This window comes from Podarcis bocagei, assembly GCF_964188305.1.
Source record: "Podarcis bocagei genome assembly, chromosome: 13".
Taxonomy (NCBI): domain Eukaryota; kingdom Metazoa; phylum Chordata; class Lepidosauria; order Squamata; family Lacertidae; genus Podarcis; species Podarcis bocagei.
In genome coordinates, this window is record NC_138138.1 from 16,693,376 (window position 1) to 16,716,401 (window position 23,026).

The following is a 23,026-nucleotide window of genomic DNA, read 5'->3' on the forward strand; positions in this document are numbered from 1 at the left end:
ATTTTATTTTATTTCGAACTTAAAAGTTGCATTTTGTCACTCAACAGTTATATCCGATTCTACAATACTAGTGACTTCCTGCTCACCCATCATCAGTGTTTGTCATCAAAATTTCAAAGAGTTGCATTTTATAATCCTCTTTAACAAGTTTCTTAATATGTTTGGCTATTTTCCCCCCTTAAGCTTCAAAACTCTGCTGTGGCCTTCAGATATGGAAAATACCTTTTTTAAACAAAGGGTCTCTGGTCCTCCTTAAAATATTCTAAAATTATGCCTCTTATTATCAGTGCCGACAGTTTTGCCATCTTCTGTTCTTCACCCCTGTAGTTCTGAACAATGCCATCAAGACTTTTAGCCAGTTCAAGGATGAGAAAGTGAAGGTGTCGGATGTGGAGGCCTGCTTCAGAACCATCGGGGTCCATTTAACTAGACCAGAACTAAAGCAAGCCATAAATTCTGTGGTAGTTTCCGGTGAGCATTCATTCCTACACGTTATTCATTTTGCCAAGCATGTCCCAAGTTCACAGGACCCGAATCTGGGAGAGCAGGCGCGAGAACAGTTCCTTCCTCTTTCAGTGCAGTCGTACCTTGGAAGTCAAACGGAATCCGTTCCGAAAGTCCGTTCAACATCCAAAATATTTGGCAACAGAAGCACAGAAGCTCCTGCAGCCAATCTGAAGCCCCGTCAGACGTTCGGGTTCCAAAGAACATTTGCAAACCGGAACACTCACTTCTGGGTTTGCGGCGTTCGGGAGCTAAACGTCTGAGTACCAAGGTGTTTGAGATCTAAGGTACGACTGTAATTTGAAAGCTACTTCACATGTGACATTTTCCATATGTGGCTTGTGAGTAGGGCAGAATGCACAGCTGCAAGTTTTAACTTTGATTGATGGGCCCGCTTCTGATTGGCGGAGCTGTGTGACATAAAGGCTGTCAGATAAGTTGGTTCCCCTTTGGGGGAAAGGCTTGGGTCCTTCTTTCTGCCGAGCCAAGAAGCCCTGCTCATCCCTGGAGCTTTCCTGAAGATATAATAGCATAAGGACTCCAGGCCATCTTTAGTCTCTTTACGTTAATCCAGCCATTCTCAAGGTTAGGTCCTCAGATGTTGTTGGACTACAACTCCCATCATCCCTAGCTAGTGGGACCAGTGGTCAGGGATGATGGGAGTTGTAGTCCAGCAACATCTGAGCACCTGACCTTGAGAAAGGCTGCATTAAACTTTATAATGAGACGCCTTGTGCTTTCCTCAACCCATGCGCCTTCCCTACAAATGTTCCTGGCTCACCAACAGGTGTCCTCTGCTCAGTAAGAGGAATTGTTAGGGATGAGAACTATAATAATAATAATAATAATAATAATTACTGGGCCAGGTTCTGGCCTGAGACTGGGCTCTGTCTGCTGCTTCCTCCCTTCCTAAGCCCATCTTCCCGCTGCAATTTCCCCCTTCTCTCTACCTCTCTTCTTGGCTGCCTCTGACTCTGAGGTGGGTGGAAGGCCAGTAAGGTATTGACCGCCACCGCACCAAGCCACTTGTGACCTGATCATGCTTGCACCCAGTTGAGATGTTCTGGTACAATTACAGAGAATGGAAAATAAATATTAGACGCCCTATCCTTTTAGGCTTTAGAGTGAGTGATCTCTGGAAGGAGGCTAACGCAACGTAGAACAGAGATGCAGTAGGTAGCCTCTCAGAGGGCAAGTAATTACACCACATTTATGGGTAGGCCCATCTCACCCAAGGCTATTGTGATAGAATTAACCACCCCAGGACTCAGCTACGCTTGTCAATTGTATATTGTTATGTGTTATAAACATGTGACACCAGGTGGCGCTATAGAGCAGTGATCCGTCACCAATGGGATTTTCCATTAAAGAGCTTTTATAACGTGTTTTTCTGTAGTGTATTAAAAAAAAAAAATCTGTATAGATCCAGCCCCAGTGGAGGCTGATTGTGAAATGAGGTGAGAGGAGTGAGATGCAGGGACACAATCTTTAGTGGGTGGGTACTTTATGTGTTACGGTGCTTTTAGACTAGTCATAATATTCCAGAAACATTATCACCTTGTGCCTACGACAACCAGTGACTGTAGGGCAGTGTGATTCTCTCCATATTACAGTCTGCTGGGAATGCTTGTGATATAGGCTATCCTCTCGGGAGATGGAGGTAGATTGCATGACACTGTTTGGTCTCTCTTAACCAGGCACACCCAAAATCGGCCCTCCAGATGTTTTGGGACTACAACTCCCATCATCCCTAGCTAACAGGACCACTGGTCAGGGATGATGGGAATTGTAGTCCCCAAACATCTGGAGGGCTGAGTTTGGGGATGCCTGCTCTTAATGATTCCCTAACCGCTCTGCTTCTTCTGTAGCTGATGGGACTGTGGTTGTCAAGGAACTGACCGCAGCAATGAAGTCAACCAGGCGGTTTGCAAATTTTTCAGGTAAGATCTTGGGCATACACAAATGTGTGTAGAGAAGGCACACCTTAGAATGTTTGTTCTTTCATATGTGGTGGACCTGTAAAAGGATAAAACAGTATTGGGAAATACCGTATTTTTTGCACCATAACACTCACTTTTTTCCTCCTAGAAAGTAAGGGGAAATGTCTGTGCGTGTTATGGAGCGAATGCCTGCGGGTGGCGGGGGGGGGGATCTGCTGCAGTCGTGAGCAGAGGATCCATGGTTCCCCTTCCTTCCCTCCTCTGTGGTTACAAAGCATGGATCCACATGGATCCACAGGATTTTTGCACTGGGCTACTCCAAACTCACTGTCAGATCACATGTGTGTGGCCACAGCATGAACCACAAAAATCATATATCCACTATTTCGTTTAAAATATTTTTTTTCTTGTTTTCCTCCTCTAAAAACTACGTGCGTGTTATGGTCTGGTGCGTGTTATAGAGCGAAAAATACGGTAATTTATAATGAATTGAAAAAAATGTTTTAAAGCACCTTTCCCCCCAAGAGTCCATTTGGTTGGGGAGATGATGAGGTTTTGGGATCTGTGTGGAGGTGGGAATCTTCAGTCATTGCAACCGCATCATGGGGCAAGACCTACTGGGAAGAAGGGCGGGCTTACCCATAGGCACTAGGGGTGCGGGGCACCCAGGCCTTGGGCTCTCAGGGGCGCCAGGCTGAGGGTCAGGGGCCGAGATTTGGAGTCCGGGCATTGAAGAGCCAGGCCAGCCAACAGCCGCTGCTGAGCAGAGCACAGCCCGTTGGAGCACCGCAGGCTTTTCTGCTGCGGACGATGAGGCGCTGCTGGGATTGGCAGGCCGTCGAGAGGCCCGCCCAGCTCACACACACTGTTCACACGAGGTGCGTAGCTTCCCTCCCAAGCATTTGCGGAGATTACTCTCCTCCTGCCACCAACAGTGGCATGGGAGAGAATTGTGTGCCCTCCCCAAAAAAAGCTCCACAACTCTGAGCTGTCCCCCTAAAAAAAGCTCAAGAACTTTGGCCTGCCCCCCCCCCAAAAAATTGGGGTGTTGGGCAGTTCTTTGCACCCCGGCGCAGCATATACTAAAGATGGCCCTGCTGGGAAGAGTTGCAGTGCTCACTAGGCCGTGGCGTAGCGTGGGTTGTCAGCACCCGGGGCAAGGCAAGTAATTTGCGCCCCCTAACCCGTGGATTTGCGCCCCCTAACCCTAACCCCCAGATGTTGCGCCCGGTGCGGCCGGACCCCCCTGCACCCCCCACGCTACGCCACTGTCACTAGGCCTGAGCTGGGTTTGTTTCTTTGAACTAAGAGTTGCCCTGTAAGTTATTACAGTGGTACCTCGGGTTAAGTACTTAATTCGTTCTGGAGGTCCGTTCTTAACCTGAAACTGTTCTTAACCTGAAGCACCACTTTAACCAATGGGGCCTCCTGCTGCTGCCGCGCTGCCGGAGCACGATTTCTGTTCTCATCCTGAAGCAAAGTTCTTAACCCGAGGTACTATTTCTGGGTTAGCAGAGTCTGTAACCTGAAGCGTCTGTAACCTGAAGTGTATGTAATCCAAGGTACCACTGTACTGACTTGATCCCGCAGCCCACCCTGACCCAGGGTGGGTTTTTTCTTAGCAAGTGGGCCGCAAAGGGTGTCTCCAAGCGAGAGGCTTCACTCTTAACGTGACTTTTAAATGCTGCTGCTGATGTTCCCTTCTGCAGGCGTCATGGAGAACATATGTGCTCTCAAGTTAATAAAAGAGCACAGCGTGGGGGAGTCTCCGGCTGTGGAGGGCACCACCAGCCGCTTGGGCCTGCGCATGGCTAACAGGTTGATTGCTCAGGTGCTGAAGTCGGTACGTATGACGGGTAAGTGGTCAACCGAAGAGAAGTGGCTAGCCATTGTAGATAAGCTTTGTCTGAAAATCACCTCCCAGTAACTATCTGTTCCGGGGGGGGGGGGGTCAAGAATCTTTCTCAGCCAAGGGGCCACCTTGCCTTGTGGGCAGCCTTGTGGCAGGTTCATACCAGTGTGGGCAAGTCTGGAGACAAAAGTGGGTTAGACGTAGGGCTGCCTCTGAAGACGGTACGGAAACTTCAGTTGGTGAAAAACTCAGCGGCCAGGTTGCTCACCAGAGCAAGATGGTTTGAGTTTATTAAACTGATCCTAGTCCAATTGCACTGGCTACCGATTAGTTTCTGGGCCCAATTCAAAGTGCTGGTTTTGACCTATAAAGCCTTAAACGGCTCAGAACTGCAATACCTCAAGGACCGCCTCTTTCCATATGAACCCTGCTGTTCCCCAGATCCCTGGCTGGGGACTTGGAGGGATAAATGCCCAAGGCCTATGCCAAGGTCTCCCTACATCTGAATCTTAAAGTTGTGGCCAATTTTAATCCCATAACACAGTGTTGTGTGTCTTTATTCCATGCGGGAGCTTACCTGGGGTTGGGGGGGGGGTTGGTCTCTGCCTGTCCACTCAAAGGTTTTATTTACAAAACAAAGTTGGTAAGACAAAGGATCTATCAGGAGGTAATATTCTTTCAGGGATCAATTAATTTATTAATTACACTAAATATAAAGGTGTTGCAGGCATTAAAACAATCTATGGCTTTTTAAATGTGCCTGTTGGGGAGGGTTTGGTGTTTGTTTGTTTTTTGTTACGTTATATATTTCATATTTGTATACTGTAAACTGCCCTGTATGTAAATTTAATGAAAAATAACAGTAGTAATACAGTGGAACCTTGGTTCTTGAACTTAATCCATTCCGGAAGTCCGATCGACCCCCAAAACTGTTCGAAAACCAAGGCGCAGCTTCCAATTGGTTACAGGAGCTTCTTGCACTCAAGTGGAAGCTGTGTCGGAAATTCAGCTTCCGAAAAACGTTCAAAAACCAAAACACTTACTTCCGGGTTTGCGGCATTCGGGAGCCAATTTGTTTGTCAACTATGCCATTTGAGAACCAAGGTATAACTGTATTGTGGGCATCTCTTTCAAGTATTGCAGAGCCCCCATCTGTTTTGCCTCTCTTTTTTTTGATGGCTGTTATTATTATTATTATTATTATTATTATTATTATTATTATTATTATGGCAACGTTTTCAATCAATCCCCTTCTTACCACCATTGTAACTTGCAGAAGCTGGGCAGCCACATTTCATTAATTTCTTGAGGGTTTTGACGAGGAGTGATCAAATCAGAACAGCGGCAGGTAAGAATGTCGTCACAAGTGGTTGTTTATTGCACGTGGCACAGTGGCGGGTCATGGAGCCTGGGCCCGCAATACCGCTTACCATCAATGGTGCGCGACATTGCAGCATAGCGGCATCCCGCTGCTCCCACGGTGTCTCTTGCTGGGTCCCGAGACAAGGGAAGACATAGCACCCTCTCCAGCCAGCCAGGGAACATTTGAGTTGGCCAATAGCGGCTGGACCAAGGGGTGGGCACTTGGGGGGGGCGGGCCTAACTGGTTCCTTCAAGGACTTCAATCAGGTCTGTTCCCAGAGTAAAGAATCCCAGCCTCTTACCTGGCACTTTGGACTTTGCTGGATCTCCCACCTACACTCTTTATAGTTAGGCTGGCTCCTGCCCGTCACTGGGTGGTGTTTGTTTTCTGACCTTGCTATGGATGATGATGATAATAATAATAATTATGTATACCCTGCCCATCTGGCCGGGTTTCCCCAGCCACTCTGGGCGGCTCCCAACAGAATAAAGTGGGCGCTCGGGTTGCGAACGTGATCCATGCAGGATGCACATTCACAACCCACAGTGGCATGTATGCACACGCGCGGGTTGCGATTCGGTGCTTCTATGCATGCGCAAAGCGCCATTCGGCGCTTCTGCACATGTGTGACCACCGAAACCCAGAAGTAACCTATTCCAGTACTTCCGGGTTTTGGCGGGTCCGCAACCCGAAAAAACGCAACCTGAAGCATCTGTAACCCGAGGTATGACTGTATTAAAAATACGATAAAATATCAACCATTAAAAGCTTCCATAAACAGGGCTGCCTTCAGATGCCTTCTAAAAGTCAGATAGTTGTTTATTTCTTTGACATCTGATGGGAGGGCGTTCCACAGGAGGGGCACCACTACCAAGAAGGCCTTCTGCTTGGTTCCCGTAGCCTCACTTCTTGCAGTGAGGGAACCACCAGAAGGCCCTCGAAGCTGGACCTCAAGCGTCTGGGCTGAGCGATGGGGGTGGATTACAATCGGTTGCAGCATTTGGGGCCAGGGAAGAATTTGTCCTTCAGGTCTGTTCACATCATCCCTGACCATCAAAGATGTTGGAGGACCACAGGCCGGTTTCCCCCGGTTTACACTAACTGGTCATGGTTCCCAACCAGAGGCTTATGGGTGTTGTGTGTGGGAAAGAGTGCCGGGACGTGGGTGGCGCTGTGGGTTAAACCACAGAGCCTAGGACTTGCCGATCAGAAGGTCGGCGGTTCAAATCCTCGCGACAGGGTGAGCTCCTGTTGCTCGGTCCCTGCTCCTGCCAACCAAGGAGTTCGAAAGCACGCCAAAGTGCAAGTAGATAAATAGGTACTGCTCCGGCAGGAAGGTAAACAGTGTTTCCGTGCGCTGCTCTGGTTCACCAGAAGCGGCTTAGTCATGCTGGCCACGTGACCTGGAAGCTGTACGCCGGCTCCCTCGGCCGAGATGAGCGCTGCAACCCCAGAGTCGGCCACAACTGGACCTAGTGGTCAGGGGTCCCTTTACCTTTATATACACTGAACAAGAGTTCCCGGCGGTGTTCAGAACCCAGGGGAAGAAGATGGCTGTTGAACCTAAAGCCACTTCAAGCTACCATTAGCTAGCATTGTGGTGTAGATAGCTTTGCCACCTAGCTTAACCTGCCCTCTGGATTGCTGTCTGCCTGATCTCTTCTCTTCCCTTCCCTTCCTCTTGAATCCTGCAGCCTTGACAGATGGTTTTGAATCCCTTGCCAAGTTGGAAAATGGGAAGATAGGCATGGAAGGATTGCAGGTGGTCCTGAACAGCTTCAACATCTTCTTGTCCCCAAAAGAGGCATCGGACGCGTTGGCCCTTTGCAATGTTGATGGTAAGTAGCTTTTGTGGCCAGTGGGGGTATTTGTGAAGTGAGGCTGGCTTGGAAAGGCCCTCGAATTCAATTCAGTTGCAAAAGGGGCCATCCCATTGCTCCTAGAACAACCGTCTTTTTGTCTTGTGTTATGGAGAGTAGTACACTAGTGCCGTTAATAAAGACATGCAAATAGCCACTCGCCTGGTTGTTTATGGCAAATAGGAATTGCCTCCAGGAGAGTGGACAAGGAATCTTTTGTAAATTTCACCCACCCCCCACTTTCAGGCAAAAAGACTGTGAATCTGAAGGACTTCTTCAAAGGAACAACCTATACTGCAACTTTTATTACTCATCCAGGTAAGCAAAGACAAGTCTGAAAATAGCAAATATGGCTTTGAAGACTCACAGGTGCAAGGTGCTAAGATTGTGATTGGGTTTCTCTTTTCATTTTTTTAATATTAAAAGTATCACATTTAAAAGGCTCAGAGAAATATACCATATTTTTCACTCTATAAGACGCTCCAGACCATAAGACACACCTAGTTTTTGGAGGAGGAAAACAAGAAAAAAAATATTCTGAATCTCAGAAGCCAGAACAACAAGAGGGATCGCTGTGCAGTGAAAGCAGCAATCCCTCTTGCTGTTCTGGCTTCTGCGATAGCTGCACAGCCTGCATTCACTCCATAAGACGCAAGCACATTTCCCCTTACTTTTTAAGAGGGAAAAATTAGTCTTATAGAGCAAAAACACATCAAGCCATACCCAGAAACCATACCCAAAAACACATCAAGCCATACCCAGAAAGAATTGGCTAATGTCACAAATATAAAACTCTACCACACCAACATTAGATATCATGGGGTACTGACAGCCTCAGTTAGAATGCAATCAAAATAAGAATTAAGAAAGGAATGGAAGTGTGTTGAAGAATATATCGTACAGTATTACTCCAATGGAAATCTTTGGATAAGTACTGATTGAGTTCATTAAGCTAAGATGCAATGATTCTAGAATAGAGGATTGATCAATGTGATGAATAAATATGAACACAATGATAGAGTTTTAATGTAGTGAGAAGGAAATCATGCACGTGGGTGAGCGAAGTCATATGGGTATTTGGGTAAATGGTGGATAGGGTATAGGGTCAGATGTGGGGAATCCATATATTTTATATATGTTATGTACAGTGCTGAAATTGTACTGTAACTAACGTGTAATTTGAATTTAATAAATAAATAAAGGACATTTTTTAAAAAATAGATATCATGGGGTACAAATAAAATAACTAGAAACCTTAACAAACGATATCTTCGAAACTATTCCCACTCCCCCTCTGGTGGAAAATCAACAAAGATCTGGCGAGATGGTGTAAAACCAATTTCACTGTGATTAAAATGATAATACAGTGGTACCTCGGGTTACATACGCTTCAGGTTACATACGCTTCAGGTTACAGACTCCACTAACCCAGAAATAGTACCTCGGGTTAAGAACTTTGCTTCAGGATGAGAACAGAAATGGTGCTCCGGTGGCGTGGCACAGCAGGAGGCCTCATTAGCTAAAGTGGTGCTTCAGGTTAAGAACAGTTTCAGGTTAAGAACAGACCTCCGAAACGAATTAAGTACTTAACCCGAGGTACCACTGTACTCCCAAAGCTAACCTACCTCTATTCCAAAGCCTTCCAAACTGGATTCCCCAACCCAACTCCATAAATAGCAGGAAAAAGAACAACACTCATTTATCTTCTCACAGAAAAAACCCAAGCTGGCCATGGCTTTCTGTGATTGGTTTAATTTTTTAAAAAAATTGAAAGAATTTGTGGAGTCTGGAACTCACAGCCCTTCTTTTGAATGCCAGAGATTGAACCCTGAAAGGAGGAAGGGGCAGCCTGCAAGAAAGGACATACTGTAGTTCGGGGTAGAGCATCTTCTTTGCGCGCTGAGCCACCCAGGTTTGACTGCCAGTCCGTGGAGACAAAACTGAGCTACGTGGTCTGACTCCATATAACTCGGCTTCCTGTGCTGACAAAATAGGTAGTGGAGAATGTGTAAGGGACAATAGAGGGAAGAACAGGAAAATCCGTGGAACAGGAAAGGATTGGCGAAGGCTTTGCTGTTGACTGTAAAAACATGACTTGCCATGTTCATTGGATCAGACCAAAGGTTCATATAGTCTAGTGCAGTGTTTCCCAACCACTGTTCCGCGGCACACTAGTGTGCCGCGAGATGTTGCCTGGTGTGCCGCGAGATGTTGCCTGGAGGGAGGCAGGCGAGTCGGGCGGCGAGAGGCGGGGCGGCGAGGAGAGGCCGCCCAGCGTGGGGCTCTCGCCGTCTGCCTGCCTGGCTGCCTGCGAGCTCGGCGGGCAGCGCCTCCGTCCGCAGCGCCCGCCTCGCGGCTCTCATTCCCTGCCAAAGCTCACCCAGCCAAGCCGCGCTCTCCTTCCTGCCTCGCTTTGCTGCCTCCTCCCCCCCCACCCCCAAAGCTTGGAGGTTCCCCGGCAAGGGGGAGGGAAAAAAATTGAAACTTACACTTTCGTGCGTCCCTCCCGGCGTGATGCTGCGCGCTGACGTCACGGGGCTGTAATGGTGGTGTGCCTCGAGATTTTTTTCATCAAACAAGTGTGCCTTTGCCCAAAAAAGGTTGGGAAACACTGGTCTAGTGCTATGTATATCCATCAGTGCCTATCTAGATCAGCTATGGGGAATCTTTGGCCCTCCAGATGTTGGTGAACTATAACTCTCATTGTCCCTAGCCATTAGCCATGTTTGCTGGGGCTGATTGGAGTTGTAGTCCAGAAACATCTGGAGGACCTAAGGTTCCCCACACCTGGCTTGGATGCCCCTGGAAAGCTCATAAGTAGAGTGCAGCAGAGCAGCCATCCCATGATTTTTGTCTCTGGTACAGTGGTGCCTCGCAAGACGAAAAGAATCCGTTCTGTGATTCTCTTCGTCTAGCGGTTTTTTCGTCTTGCGAAGCAAGCCCATTGATGGATTAGCGGATTAGTGCTATTAGCGGCTTTTAGCGGCTTTTAGCGGCTTTTAGCGGCTTATCGGATCAGCTGATAAGCGGCTTAGCGGCTTAGAAAAAGGGGGGAAGGGGGAAAAGCCCGCAGGAGCTCGCAAGACATTTTCGTCTTGCGAAGCAAGCCCATAGGAGATTCGTTTTGCGAAGCACCTCCAAAACGGAAAACTCTTTCGTCTAGCGAGTTTTCCATCTTGCGAGGCATTCGTCTTGCGGGGCACCACTGTATCTGGTATTCAGAGGTAGAGTGCCTCTAAAACCAGAAGTTCCACTTTTTTAAATTATCATGGCTAATAGCCGTTGTGGTGACCCTCTCTTTTTTGGTTATAAATATCGAACAGGGCAAATCTACCCTTTGTGGCCTCATTGTGCAGGGCTCTTCTGTCATGTCGTGTTGACTTTGGAGTCTGTTTTTTTATAGAACTTCAGCTCACCTGTATGGCTCTAAACAAGCTCAAGGGCAACCATTTTAATCTCCATGCACTTGAGTCCACCCTGAAGACCCTGGATCTCCCAGAGGCCAATGAATTACTGCAGGAAGTGATGAAGACAGCCAAAGCCGACAGTAAGACTTCTGGGTGGGGTCTGGGTGGGAAGGTGCTATTCTCTTTTGAACAGTCTCTTGCAGACTAAACGGACTCGGTCCTGTATACCTGAAGGAGCATCTCTACCTCCATCGTTCTGCCCGGACACTGATGTCCAGTGCCGAGGGCCTTCTGGCGGTTCCCTCACTACGAGAAGCCAAGTTACAGGGAACCAGGCAGAGGGCCTTCTCGGTAGTGGCACCTGCCCACCCATCAGATGTCAAAGAGAACAACAACTACCAAACTTTTAGAAGACATCTGAAGGCAGCCCTGTTTAGGGAAGCTTTTAATGTTTAATAAGTTATTGTATTTTAGTGTTTTGTTGGAAGCCACCCAGAGTGGCTGGGGAAACCCAGTCAGACGGGCGGGGTATAATTAAATTATTATTATTATTATTATTATTATTATTATTATTATTATTATTATTTGAAGAAAAAGACAGTTGTGCAGGGGCCAAATCTTGATTAGGTTGGTACAGGCTGGGATGATTTGCACTATTTTTTTTTTTCTGATTTACACTTCGCCTTTTAGGTCACGGCAGGGTGAATTTCACAGAATTCATGAGGGTTTATATGCTCTTACCAGAACTCCTGGAAGCAACGGGTAAGGACAAACCAGCCATTTATTTTATGGCTCTCTGCCAACTGAGAGATCTTTCCTTGTTGCGGTACCTAGAACCATTCATCAGGTTCCAGGTCAGCCTTGCCAAACCTGGTACCTTCCAGAATACAACTATCATCCCTGCCCCTTGGCTGGAGCTGATGGGATTTGTAGTCCAAAACATCTGGGGGGCAGGAGGTTTGGGGAAGGCTTTCCCAGAAAACACGTTTTTGTCGTCATTCCCTAGCAATCTCAAGCTCAAAGCTGATGCTCAGTTCTGTGATTCCGTGCCCTGATAGTCGACTTTATAAAATGCAAATCAGCCATAGGAGGTTGAGAGTTAGTCTCGTGGGTGTGTGGGTGTGCGCGCTTAACCCTTTCCTACCAATAAATGGCCAGACTACTTTTCCACCTGCAGGGAGGAAATCCTTTGTTAGCCGTAGTTTTAGGCTTGCTTCCAAATGAATGAAAAATGACCAACTGCATCTTCATCCCTCCTGCCCTTGGCAGTGCTGACGGATACTATGAATGCCATGAGTAACATCAGAGGTGACCAAGTCCAGGTGGATGACCTGCCCAAAACCTTGGCCAATGTGGGCATCAAATTGACACCAGAGGAACTGCAGCAGCTGGTCCACTCAGTTCCAGTCACAGGTGAGATCAGGACACTTGATTGGGGCCATGTTGTTTCTTTTTGCATTGTAAGCCTGTGGGCATGGACTGTCATTTTGCCTCCTTTTCCCTTGCTGCTTTAATGAACCGCATTGCCATCAGTATGTCCTGTGCCGGATTTACGTATAAGATAAACAAGCTATAGCTTAGGGCCCCACTCTCTTGCTCCCTAAAATATCACTGGTTTGCTCATTTCTATATATAGGGTGCCTACATTCTGCATGTGCAAATGGCTTTAGATACCTAGTAGGTCCATAAATCACCATATAGCATATATTCAACACAAAAAACAGCGGCAATTTGTTGTTGACAAAGGACAGCTGGACATATAAAGGGCCCCATTACCTTCAGTAGCTTAGGACCTCCTCAAATCTAAATCTGGCCCTGAGTATTTCACATCACCCTTCTCCCCCCCCCCCCAATTTCTCATACACATTAGACATTAAACACACTTATAGAATATTGAGTTCCTACCAAGTCACTGGGATTGCACTGAGATAGTTAACTTGTGCCTAGGGCTGTATAACTGCATGCCTGCAAAAACCGAATGTCTGAATTTCTACCATACCAATAGCATCATTCACATGGAAAACTGGATGTCAGGGAGAAAAGTGATTTGTAAGCTGCTCAAGGAACCTTTTTGGCTGAAGAGCAGGATTAATAATAATAATAATAATAATAACAACCAGCTGATCATTTTTTGGTGCCAAGATTGACTGCAGAAACATTTGCAAGAACAAATGTGAGATCGCCTTACCCCACAAAGGCCCACTCAGCCTCTTCGTTCTGCAGAACTCTGGCTGCTACTGGTGCCACATAATACTCGTTCCACAGTTATAAGAAATCAGTCTTTTAGTCTGACAGCACCTACGCTTTGGAACGCCTGCCTTTTGACACCATTGTACTCTTTCCGGTGCCTCCTAAAAGCCTTTTTTTTGGAGAAGCCTACCCAGATATGTAGAATGTTTACATTTGTTTTAATCTGCTTTTAGCTTACTGTTGATTTTAATTATTATTATTATGTTTTAAATAGCTGTTTTTAATTGTTCTTAACGGATGCTTTTATTGTTTTGCTCTTTTCCTTTTCTGAACTGCTTTTGGGACATTTTTTTGTTTTTGTTTTTTAAGAAATCAGGCGGTAGATAAATTTTATGAAATAAATGAATAAATAAGAACAAGATTTCCCACACATAGGTACAAGTTATCCCCCTCAACTTCTCTGCTATTCTGTTCCTTACAGGAGACGGGACTGTAGGTTTTGATGAGATTATTAGGAGTATAACTGGTACGCAGTCTATCTCAGAATTTGATGGTAAGAGCACAGAAAACAATATCTTGATTGCCCACAAATATGTCAGTGCATCTGAAAATGTTGAGTGAATGTGCAGATGTGGGAAGGGGTTAAGTAGCACCTCGGCTCACGTTACCCTCGGGTAACGTAAACTTCAGGTTGCGAAAGCGGCAAACCAGGAAGTGTTTCGCCGCACGCGCATGCAGAGATTCAGTCTACCGTCGTGTGCACATGCGCAGAAGCAGTCCCTCTGGTTGCAGAAACCTCTGGATCTGACTGGAGCTCCGGAACGGATCCCTTCCACAATCGGAGGTGCCAGAAGGGTACATTTTAAAGGTTTTACAGCCTATATTCAATTCCAACTATTTTCTTTGCTATGTGTTTTTTGGTGATAAATCTCAGCTGGGGCTCTCTCACCCAAAGAGTGTTTGCCCCCAGATTGGGTCTTGGCTTCCGGGATTCTAACATTTACAACAGAAGGGGTGTCACACCTTGCCCCTATTGTTATCTTACCGTAGATTCATGTACCGGTAACTTTATTTCAATAATCAGTGTGCAGAAGTAGAAATACATGCTTCTGAGAAATTGTGACATGTGGTCTGATGCATGGAAGGGGTGTGTGGGTGTGTTGAGACTGGCTCTTCCATCCTCCGTATCCCCATACGAGCTCCTCCAGGGTGATACAGGCATGCTCTGTCATAGGGTTGCACCGTGCGGCTTGCAACCGCTGGTCTTTTCAGGTGCGTTTCTCCCCTCTTGGCTTTTCCACCACGTCTGCCCCTGTGAGGTCAGTCTTCCCTGCATCTCACAATTACTTTATCGCCCCTGTTGAGTTCCATCATTGACCATCCCCTCTTGTTTGCTCAAATGGGGGTTAATGCCAGCTGTTCGCCTTTCAAGGATGTGTCCCCTCCCGGTTCTCGCTGCCTAAAATCAGCCTGTTGCAAATCATCTTACGGTTGTCTCCGGACTGCCGCTGGTGAAATGGGAACGAGTGTGAAAATGAACACTCTTGATCCTTATTATTGAGGGGAAGTGCGTGGAACAGGTCTCGGTGTTTCAATTTCTGGGAATGGAGTTGAGAGACGACCTAACCTGGGGAGAAAACAGCAAAGACCTGATGAAGAGAGCACAGCAGAGGTTATATTTTCTGAGAATCCTCCGGAAAAACCATGTCTCAAAGGACCTGTTGATGGCATTTTACCATTGCACTGTGGAGAGTGTATTACCTTATGGTCTGTGTGTGTGGTTTGGGAGCTGCACGGCCAGGGAAAAAACAATGCTATCCAGGGTTGTAAAGACTGCAGAGAGAATAATTGGGTGCACTCTTCCCACCTTAGATCAAATCTATGCTTCCAGGTGCCATAAGAAAGCGGCAGAGATAGCGCAGGATAGTATGCACCCCGGAAATTATCTCTTTCAGCTTCTCCCTTCTGGAAGAAGGTATAGGGTTATAAAGGCCAGGACTAGAATCATAGAATCATAGAGTTGGAAGAGACCACAAGGGCCATCGAGTCCAACCCCCTGCCAAGCAGGAAACACCATCAGAGCACTCCTGACATATGGTTGTCAAGCCTCTGCTTAAAGACCTCCAAAGAAGGAGACTCCACCATACTCCTTGGCAGCAAATTCCATTGTCGAACAGCTCTTACTGTCAGGAAGTTCTTCCTAATGTTTAGGTGGAATCTTCTTTCTTGTAGTTTGGATCCATTGCTCCGTGTCCGCTTCTCTGGAGCAGCAGAAAACAACCTTTCTCCCTCCTCTATGTGACATCCTTTTATATATTTGAACATGGCTATCATATCACCCCTTAACCTCCTCTTCTCCAGGCTAAACATGCCCAGCTCCCTTAGCCGTTCCTCATAAGGCATCGTTTCCAGGCCTTTGACCATTTTGGTTGCCCTCCTCTGGACATGTTCCAGTTTGTCAGAACTAGCCGCCTGAGAAACAGTTTCTACACAAATGCAATTCTGGTTCTAAAAGCAGCATAAGGGATCTCTATAGTATAGTGTATTTTTTAATATAGTGTATTTTATAGTATATTATAGTGTATTTTAAAATGGGGGTTCAGAGTTTTTAGGAATTTTTATAGTATAGTATAGTGTATTTTAAAATGGGGTTTCAGAGTTTTTTTGAGTTTTTGAATGTTTTATTAGTTTTTCAATTTCATTGTTCTGTATGGGACAATGACAATAAAGATATCGTATATCGTATATATCTTATATCCTTTGCTCCGCCAGCTTTAAAGAAGGCTTTTGACGCAATCGGCGAGCTCTGCAAACAGAAGATCAAGAAGGAAGAGTTGCCAGTTGCCCTGGAAATCCTGGGTATCCGACTATCAGCCGATGAACTTCAGCTAGCTCTGACATCTGTCTCCATTGATGGTGAGTTTTTAATTAATTTTCTATATTTGCCCAAAAGCCTCCATGACATCTTTCATAACAGTGCAACCAACGTGGTTGTATTTCCTTGTTTCTCCGGCTAATATCCTAGGGTTCCATCTCCATTTAATCTTCTCCCTTCAGATTTAAGAAACTGAGCGCAGGCTCAGGGGCAAGGGCACACAAATAGGAGTGGACTAGGTTGACAAAACCTACAAGAGAGTGCACTATTGGCAGAGGGCCCAGTAAGTAGCTTAGGAGTCTCTGATGCTCCAGAATTGCTGCAGCTAAGCAAGTGTGGAAAGGAGACCACATGTGAGTTCAGATACAAGTTTAATAAGTAAACTGTTGCAGGAAGGACAACACCTGTTTTGCACCATCTAAGGGTCCTTCTAGGGGACGTGGGTGGCGCTGTGGGTTAAACCACAGACCCTTGGCTTTGCCGATCAGAAGGTCGGTGGTTCGAATCCCCGTGACGGGGTGAGCTGCCATTGCTCGGTCCCTGCTCCTGCCAACCTAGCAGTTCGAAAGCACGTCAAAGTGCAAGTAGATAAATAGGTACTGCTCTGGCGGGAAGGTAAACGGCGTTTCTGTGCATTGCTCTGGTTTGCCAGAAGTGGCTTAGTCATGCTGGCCACATGACCTGGAAGCTGTACGCCGGCTCCCTTGGCCAGTAAAGCGAGATGAGCGCCGCAACCCCTGAGTCGGTCACACTGGACCTAATGGTCAGGCGTCCCTTTACCTTTACCTTTAATGGTCCTTCTAGACTGGTTCTCTCGCCATTCAGCCTGCCATAATCATGGGCATTTTGCTAGCACAAACAGCACCTCCCTTTGGGTGGGGCGCATCAGTTTTCTCCAGGGGCCAGTGTCCTCATTGCATAGAGCATCACTTTGCCACTGGGATTCCCTGCATCCTCAGTGGGAAGAGAACACACAGCTTCAATCTCCAGCTGCAAATGCTTGGACATCACTCCAGTCCTTGGTGGGAAAAGGTCGTCTTCTGGGGGCTGGGAACTTCTGCGGCCACCATTGTTGCCTGGCTGTTGGCATATTTCCTTTCGCCTTTCAGAAGGGTAGCAGGTGGCTTCTCTGTATTTAGAATGCATGCAAAAGCTTTCCTCACTTTCAGCGTGAACACAGGGATGTTCCTCGTGCACCTTTAGTAATGTATTTAGATGTTTTATGTCCAGCTTCTCTCACTTCCCCCGCCAAAGGCTGTTGGAAATCCCCATAATTTTTATTATTTTAATGGTGGAGCAATTTACAAAATATTTTTTTTAAGCCATGAGCTGATGTGTGGTTGATTGAAGGGGCTGTATCCCCTTTCGTGGCAAATACCAGGCAAATAGCACCTTTCCTATGTGATCACTTTCCAAATGGCACCTTTCCTATGTGATCACTTATTTGTCTGTTTGTTTCTCCTTTTCTCTCAATCCCTTGAAGGTTCAGGGAGACTGGATGGGATCGAATTCCTGAAGGTTTGGTTCAATTCCCCACACATTTTTGAATTCATAGGTAAGCATTTGGAAAGCTGGGAAAAGTGAGCTTGGGCCTCCATGGAGGTTGGCAGGCTGTGAATGCACTGCTGTCGGGAGGGCAGGTGACAAAGTGGGGAACGAGGAGAGGAGAGCCTTGACTCTGTCAGTTTACTGCTCCTTCCTCCTCATCCCTTTGCTTCCCATTCAGCAACAGCGACTTTATAACGGCTCTGTTTCTCAGCCTCTGCTCCTCTTCTGCACAATGCAGCGAGTGATCTGAGCCTGGAGTCAGAGGAGAAAATTCAGAGGGTTGTTTTGTTTTGTTTTTTTGCATTTAATGAGAAACTCCCAAACTTCTTCAGCCAATATCCAAGCCGAAACACCGCGATCCACAATGTGCACTTCTCTCAATTTTTCGATGCTGTTCTTCACCTGAACCTATGTACAAAAAGGGGAATATAATAGGGGGAAATGTGCTCTTTTTTTGGTAAAAGTTATTTTAAACATTTTTTTCATTTCATTATATATAATTTCCCAGAATGCTTTTATTACCTTACACGTCCACCACATATGATAAAAGGTCCCTTCTTTTTCTTGACATTTCCAACAGATATTTGTACCCCTCTTACACATTTTTGCCAACTTACTAGGGGTTAAATGTTGGGATACTGCCAGGGAGACAAAGGCCATCAAGCCTCCAGGCCATCTCCCGGTCTCTGGTGGAAACACTATCAGTCAATTAGCGACACGAGCCTCAGAAATAGCTGTCCACATTCCAGGACTCATGCACGCCCTTTTCGCAGAGTTTCCACAATGAAAGATGCACCCAGGAGAGCATATTTTGCAGATTTATTCAGCATTGGTCAGAACAAAGGAAAAACATGACTACCTGCTTCGATGTCAAGGCAACAGAGAGAAACAAAAGCTATATACAAAACAGAAACTTCTTGTGAGCAGGGAGTACGCAGGCTTGTGACACAGAACAGCCTGCTCCCTTTTTAAGGTGGAATGGAAATATCCTAACATTAAATACCAACAGCACATCATTTTCCTATAATTTTCTTCCTCCCTCCCTCCCTCCCTCCCTCCCTCCCTCCCTCCCCATTCATATCCTCCTCCAGCGCTGCGGGATGCCATAAAGCATGTTGAAAGCATCAGAAACAAGAAGATGACAGTTCAACAGCTGGAGGGAAGTCTGGGTGGCCTGGGACTGTACTTGCCCAATAAAACTTTCAACGATATAGTCAAATCAGTCAAAACTGACGGTAAGAAAGATTTACCTGTTGTCTGTCCTCTAAGCCCCTCTCTGTTCCTAGACAGTTGACACAGGCATTGCCTGGGCCTCACCAAGATTAATGAAGAAGCTTTTACATGATAACATGAGGGAAAGCTGCATATTGTTTAGGGATGAATGGGTGGGTGGGTGGGTGGATGGGTGGATCAATCAATCAATCAATCAATCAATCACTGAATACCTTTATATTTATCTAGTCACAGGCCAGTTCCAACTTGTTGATGAATAATGATCACATTATGGCTTTGATGCTGTTTAACATAATCATACATTTGAAAGGGATGCGGGTGGTGCTGTGGTCTAAACCACTGAGCCTCTTGGGCTTCCCAATCAGAAGACTGGTGGTTTGAAAGCACGCCACTGCAAGTAGATAAATAGGTATCGCTGTGGCAGGAAGGTAAACGGCGTTTCCATGCGCTCTGCTTTCCGTCACAGTGTCCCATTGCGCCAGAAGCTGTTTAGTCATGCAGGCCACATGACCTGGAAAACTGACTGTGGACAAAGGCCAGCTCCCTCGGCCTGAAAAGCAAGATGAGTGCCACAACCCCAGAGTTGTGTGCGATTGGACTTAACCGTCCAGGGGTCCTTTTTACCTTTTACATTTGAAAGGTACTGGTGGAAAAGCAGTGGCCAAAGCAGGGCTTATTCCACAATTCCATGTAAGAACATTTTAGTATTCGGAATTCATTTTTCTAAAAAACAAAACATAAAAACAACCCTGCACATTTTTAGCTCATGTGCTTGCAGAGACAAGCTTGAAACTTGTGTGGTGTCGTTTCTGGAGTCTCAGAAGCCAGCAAGGTGTGAGGAGAAAAGCAGTGTGAAATAAAAACTGGAATGTGCCACTCTTGATTCTGTCATCTGCTCAGGATGGGCAGTTTATTCAAAAATCATTCTCTAAGGTGCATCAAAGGCTTGAAGGCAAAAAGAAAGGATTTTGGATTGGATTCTCTCCCCTCCCCCCCCCATTAGTTTACCTTTAGCTTCCTAGTAGTAGAGAAAATAGAACATCTCTCCCACAATGCAGTCAGATTCTCTTTAATTTTGCAATACAGTCGTACCTTGGTTTTCGAACAGCTTAGTTCTCGAACATTTTGGCTCTCGAACGTCGCAAAGCCGGAAGTGAGTGTTCCGGTTTGCAAACTATTTTTGGAAGCCGAACGTCCAACAGGGCGTCCGATTGGCTGCAGGAATCAGAAGCCGCGCTTTGGTTTCCAAATGTTTTGGAAGTCGGACAGACTTCCGGAACGGATTCCGTCTGACTTCCAAGGTATCAGTGGCGTAGCGTGGGGGGTGCAGGGGGGGCCAGCCGCACCAGGCGCAACATCTGAGGGGGGCGCACTCGCAGCTCTCTGCCCCTACCTGGCTCACTCACACTCTCACTGCAGTGCTGGCTGTGCGAATCCGATCCGAGCCGCCGGGTCACCGCCCACTGTGGAGGGGGGGGTGCCAGGTGTGCGGTGCAGAGAGAGAGAGGGGGACTATCTGGGGGAGGGACAGTGCAGCGGCCGCCCAGCGCAGCGCTGAGCGCGGAAGAGAACCACACCAGACCAGACCAGGCAGCAGCAAGAAGAAGCTGGCAGCGGCGGCAGGTTAGGGGTTAGGGGGCGCAAATTACTTGCCTTGCCCCGGGTTAGGGGACGCAAATTACTTGCCTTGCCCCGGGTGCTGACAACCCACGCTACGCCACTGCAAGGTATGACTGTACAGGGATTCTTCTGCCTACTAAATCAGCCCAATCACTGTTTTCCTGCACACAATGGGCAGAGTGGGAGGTGGAGGAATTTAAAACTTAAAACTAATAGTGCCATCTCAGTGTGATTTTTCATCTTTTGCTAGCCACTGAGTACGGATTCTGGCTTTAGCTGCATGATGCAAAAAGGACCTAAATCTCATGCAATGTACTTTCTTTATCCCAATATTTTCCTTTCACGTTAAACTAAAAAAAAGTGTTTCTCCCCTCTCCAGAGAATGAGCAGATCTATTTCAAAGACTTTTTGTTAGGATTGGGTGAAACGGAGGATTTCACTGAACTGGAAGGTAAGTTCAGTGCTCTTTTCTAGACTTCTTTGGTGAAACGGATACATATATCAAATGTCCTTATCTGAGATGTAAATTTGAGCACCATTTACCCCAACCATCCTCTTCCCTTACTTCCTGCTTCAGATTTCCTCCCCAGATGCCTTCTTGCATCTTCCTCTATCTATCTATCTATTTATCTCTATCCTTTTCAAGTTCATACATTTCACTAATTTTATGCATTTCACTAATTTTATAATCATTCTGCCATTTCAAAACTTGACTTCCTTCCCCCTCTTTCTGCGGTTCCTTAAATTTGTTTTTAATATCTTCTGCATATCCAAATTAACTTAATTTACTCCTTTACCCCTTTAAATATATACTCTTATAAAACTGCAGGTTATTAGAATAATCCTGACAATGTTTTCATCTGTTTATAATTTATCTGTAAATATTCAACAAACCATTTCCATTCTTTTATTTTTAAAAAAATGTTATCTTGATTTCTTATTTTTATTCATTCTTATTTTTATTCTTCTGGTAAGTTTTTGCCATTTCTGCATATTCCATACGTTTCTGTATCCATTCTTCCTTTGCTGGGACTTCTGCTTCTTTCCATTTTGGGGCAAGTAACATTATTGCTGCTGTTTTAGCATACATGAATAATCTTCTTTCTCACCACTTTCACTCTTCCTCCCCCCCCCCCCAATTGCCTCCTTCAGCCTTGAAGGATGAGATTGGGGAAAGATTTGGATTAGCAGCTGCACAGGAGGAGGGTGAATAGGAAAGCCAGACATGGTTGTTATATGATAAATAACGCAGAAATTCAATATTTTTAAGGAAAACGTAACAGAAGGGGAGCAAAGCATGTTCATACTGCAGTCAAGACAAGTTGAAAGTAGGGATGCTTGAGGATTCTGTTTGGTCTGCATTTTTAAGAATGCTTCCTGGACTAACATGAAGAATACTTGTCCTTTGGGGGGAGAAGTATTTTGGTTTTCATTTCTCAATATAGTTCTCGGCTCAAAAAAAGTATCAAGACATGGTCAAAAATTCGTATTTTAGGCTAAAATGCACAGGGCGGGGGGAATGTATTTTCATCCAGGTTTATTCAAAGCGGAATTATGCATAAATGGGAGGGATCAGACACTGAGGTCCAGCGCCGAGGGCCTTCTGGCGGTTCCCTCACTGCAAGAAGCCAAGTTACAGGGAACTAAGCAGGGGGCCTTCTCGGTAGTGGCATCCGCCCTGTGGAATGCCCTCCCATCAAATGTCAAAGAAGTTTTTAATGGCTGATGTTTTAATGTATTTTTAATCTTTGTTGGAAGCCGCCCAGAGTTGCTGGGGAAACCCAGCCAGATGGGTGGGGTATAAATTATTATTATTATTATTATTATTATTATTATTATTATTATTATTATTATCATGAATGAATGAATGTATGTATGCTAAACTGGGAAAGACCAATAATAGACTGACCCACCCCTCACAGGATGATGTCCAAGCAGCCCTCCATATTGTGGATGACAGGGTCAGGCTAGATACGTTTGTACTGTGACTGTGTACATGCCTAAATTAAGAAGGAAAAGCTACCACTTCGACTTCCTGAAGTGTGCACAAGCCTCAATTCAGAGGAATCAATATGATCCACAACAATCCAATCCAATGTTTAACATTATGCTCCCCACAAGTGATCTGAAATCTAGGGAAGCAGGGGAGTGATGCAGTTATTCTTCCCCACTTGAAGGACAATACAAATGGCTGGGTCATCATATGGTTCCACACACATTGTGGTAGACTCCCACATAGCAAATACCTGCAGTTCCCTGTATGCATACAGTCTTAGCTTAATTATGGGTAGGCCATCTTTGCTTAGAGTACTGCCAGCTTGCATTTCATGTGAAATTTGGCCAGGTCTAGGCATTTCTTGGAACACGGGTGGCACTGTGGTCTAAACCACACTGAGCCTAGGGCTTGTCAATCGGAAGGTCAGCAGTTCGAATCCCTACGACGGGGTGAGCTCCCATTGTTTGGTCCCAGCTCCTGCCAACCTAGCAGTTCGAAAGCACGCCAGTGCAAGTAGATAAATAGGTATCCCTCTGGCGGGAAGGTAAATGGCGTTTCCGTGCGCTGCTCTGGTTCGCCAGATGCGGCTTAGTCATGCTGGCCACATGACCCGGAAGCTGTGTACGGACAAAAGCCAGC

General features: G+C 46.1%; 1 protein-coding gene and 1 long non-coding RNA gene across 5 annotated transcripts in view; one reads left to right on the forward strand and one right to left on the reverse strand.

Moving 5' to 3' along the window:
- The window catches only part of LOC308571384, a 147,220-nt gene that overhangs the window by 52,846 nt on the left and 71,348 nt on the right, over positions 1 to 23,026 (reverse strand). The gene's annotated exons all lie outside the window — the stretch shown is intronic.
- The window catches only part of LOC308570945 (uncharacterized protein), a 111,016-nt gene that overhangs the window by 38,294 nt on the left and 49,696 nt on the right, over positions 1 to 23,026 (forward strand). For all 3 annotated transcript variants that reach the window (XM_081166003.1, XM_081166004.1, XM_081166005.1), the window contains 14 exons: positions 328 to 471; positions 2,373 to 2,444; positions 4,154 to 4,300; positions 5,573 to 5,644; positions 7,354 to 7,497; positions 7,765 to 7,836; positions 10,922 to 11,065; positions 11,616 to 11,687; positions 12,195 to 12,338; positions 13,597 to 13,668; positions 15,888 to 16,031; positions 17,474 to 17,545; positions 18,630 to 18,773; positions 20,771 to 20,842. In XM_081166003.1, the coding sequence (XP_081022129.1) occupies positions 328 to 471; positions 2,373 to 2,444; positions 4,154 to 4,300; positions 5,573 to 5,644; positions 7,354 to 7,497; positions 7,765 to 7,836; positions 10,922 to 11,065; positions 11,616 to 11,687; positions 12,195 to 12,338; positions 13,597 to 13,668; positions 15,888 to 16,031; positions 17,474 to 17,545; positions 18,630 to 18,773; positions 20,771 to 20,842 (1,515 nt within the window). The remainder of the gene's footprint in view (positions 1 to 327; positions 472 to 2,372; positions 2,445 to 4,153; positions 4,301 to 5,572; positions 5,645 to 7,353; positions 7,498 to 7,764; positions 7,837 to 10,921; positions 11,066 to 11,615; positions 11,688 to 12,194; positions 12,339 to 13,596; positions 13,669 to 15,887; positions 16,032 to 17,473; positions 17,546 to 18,629; positions 18,774 to 20,770; positions 20,843 to 23,026) is intronic.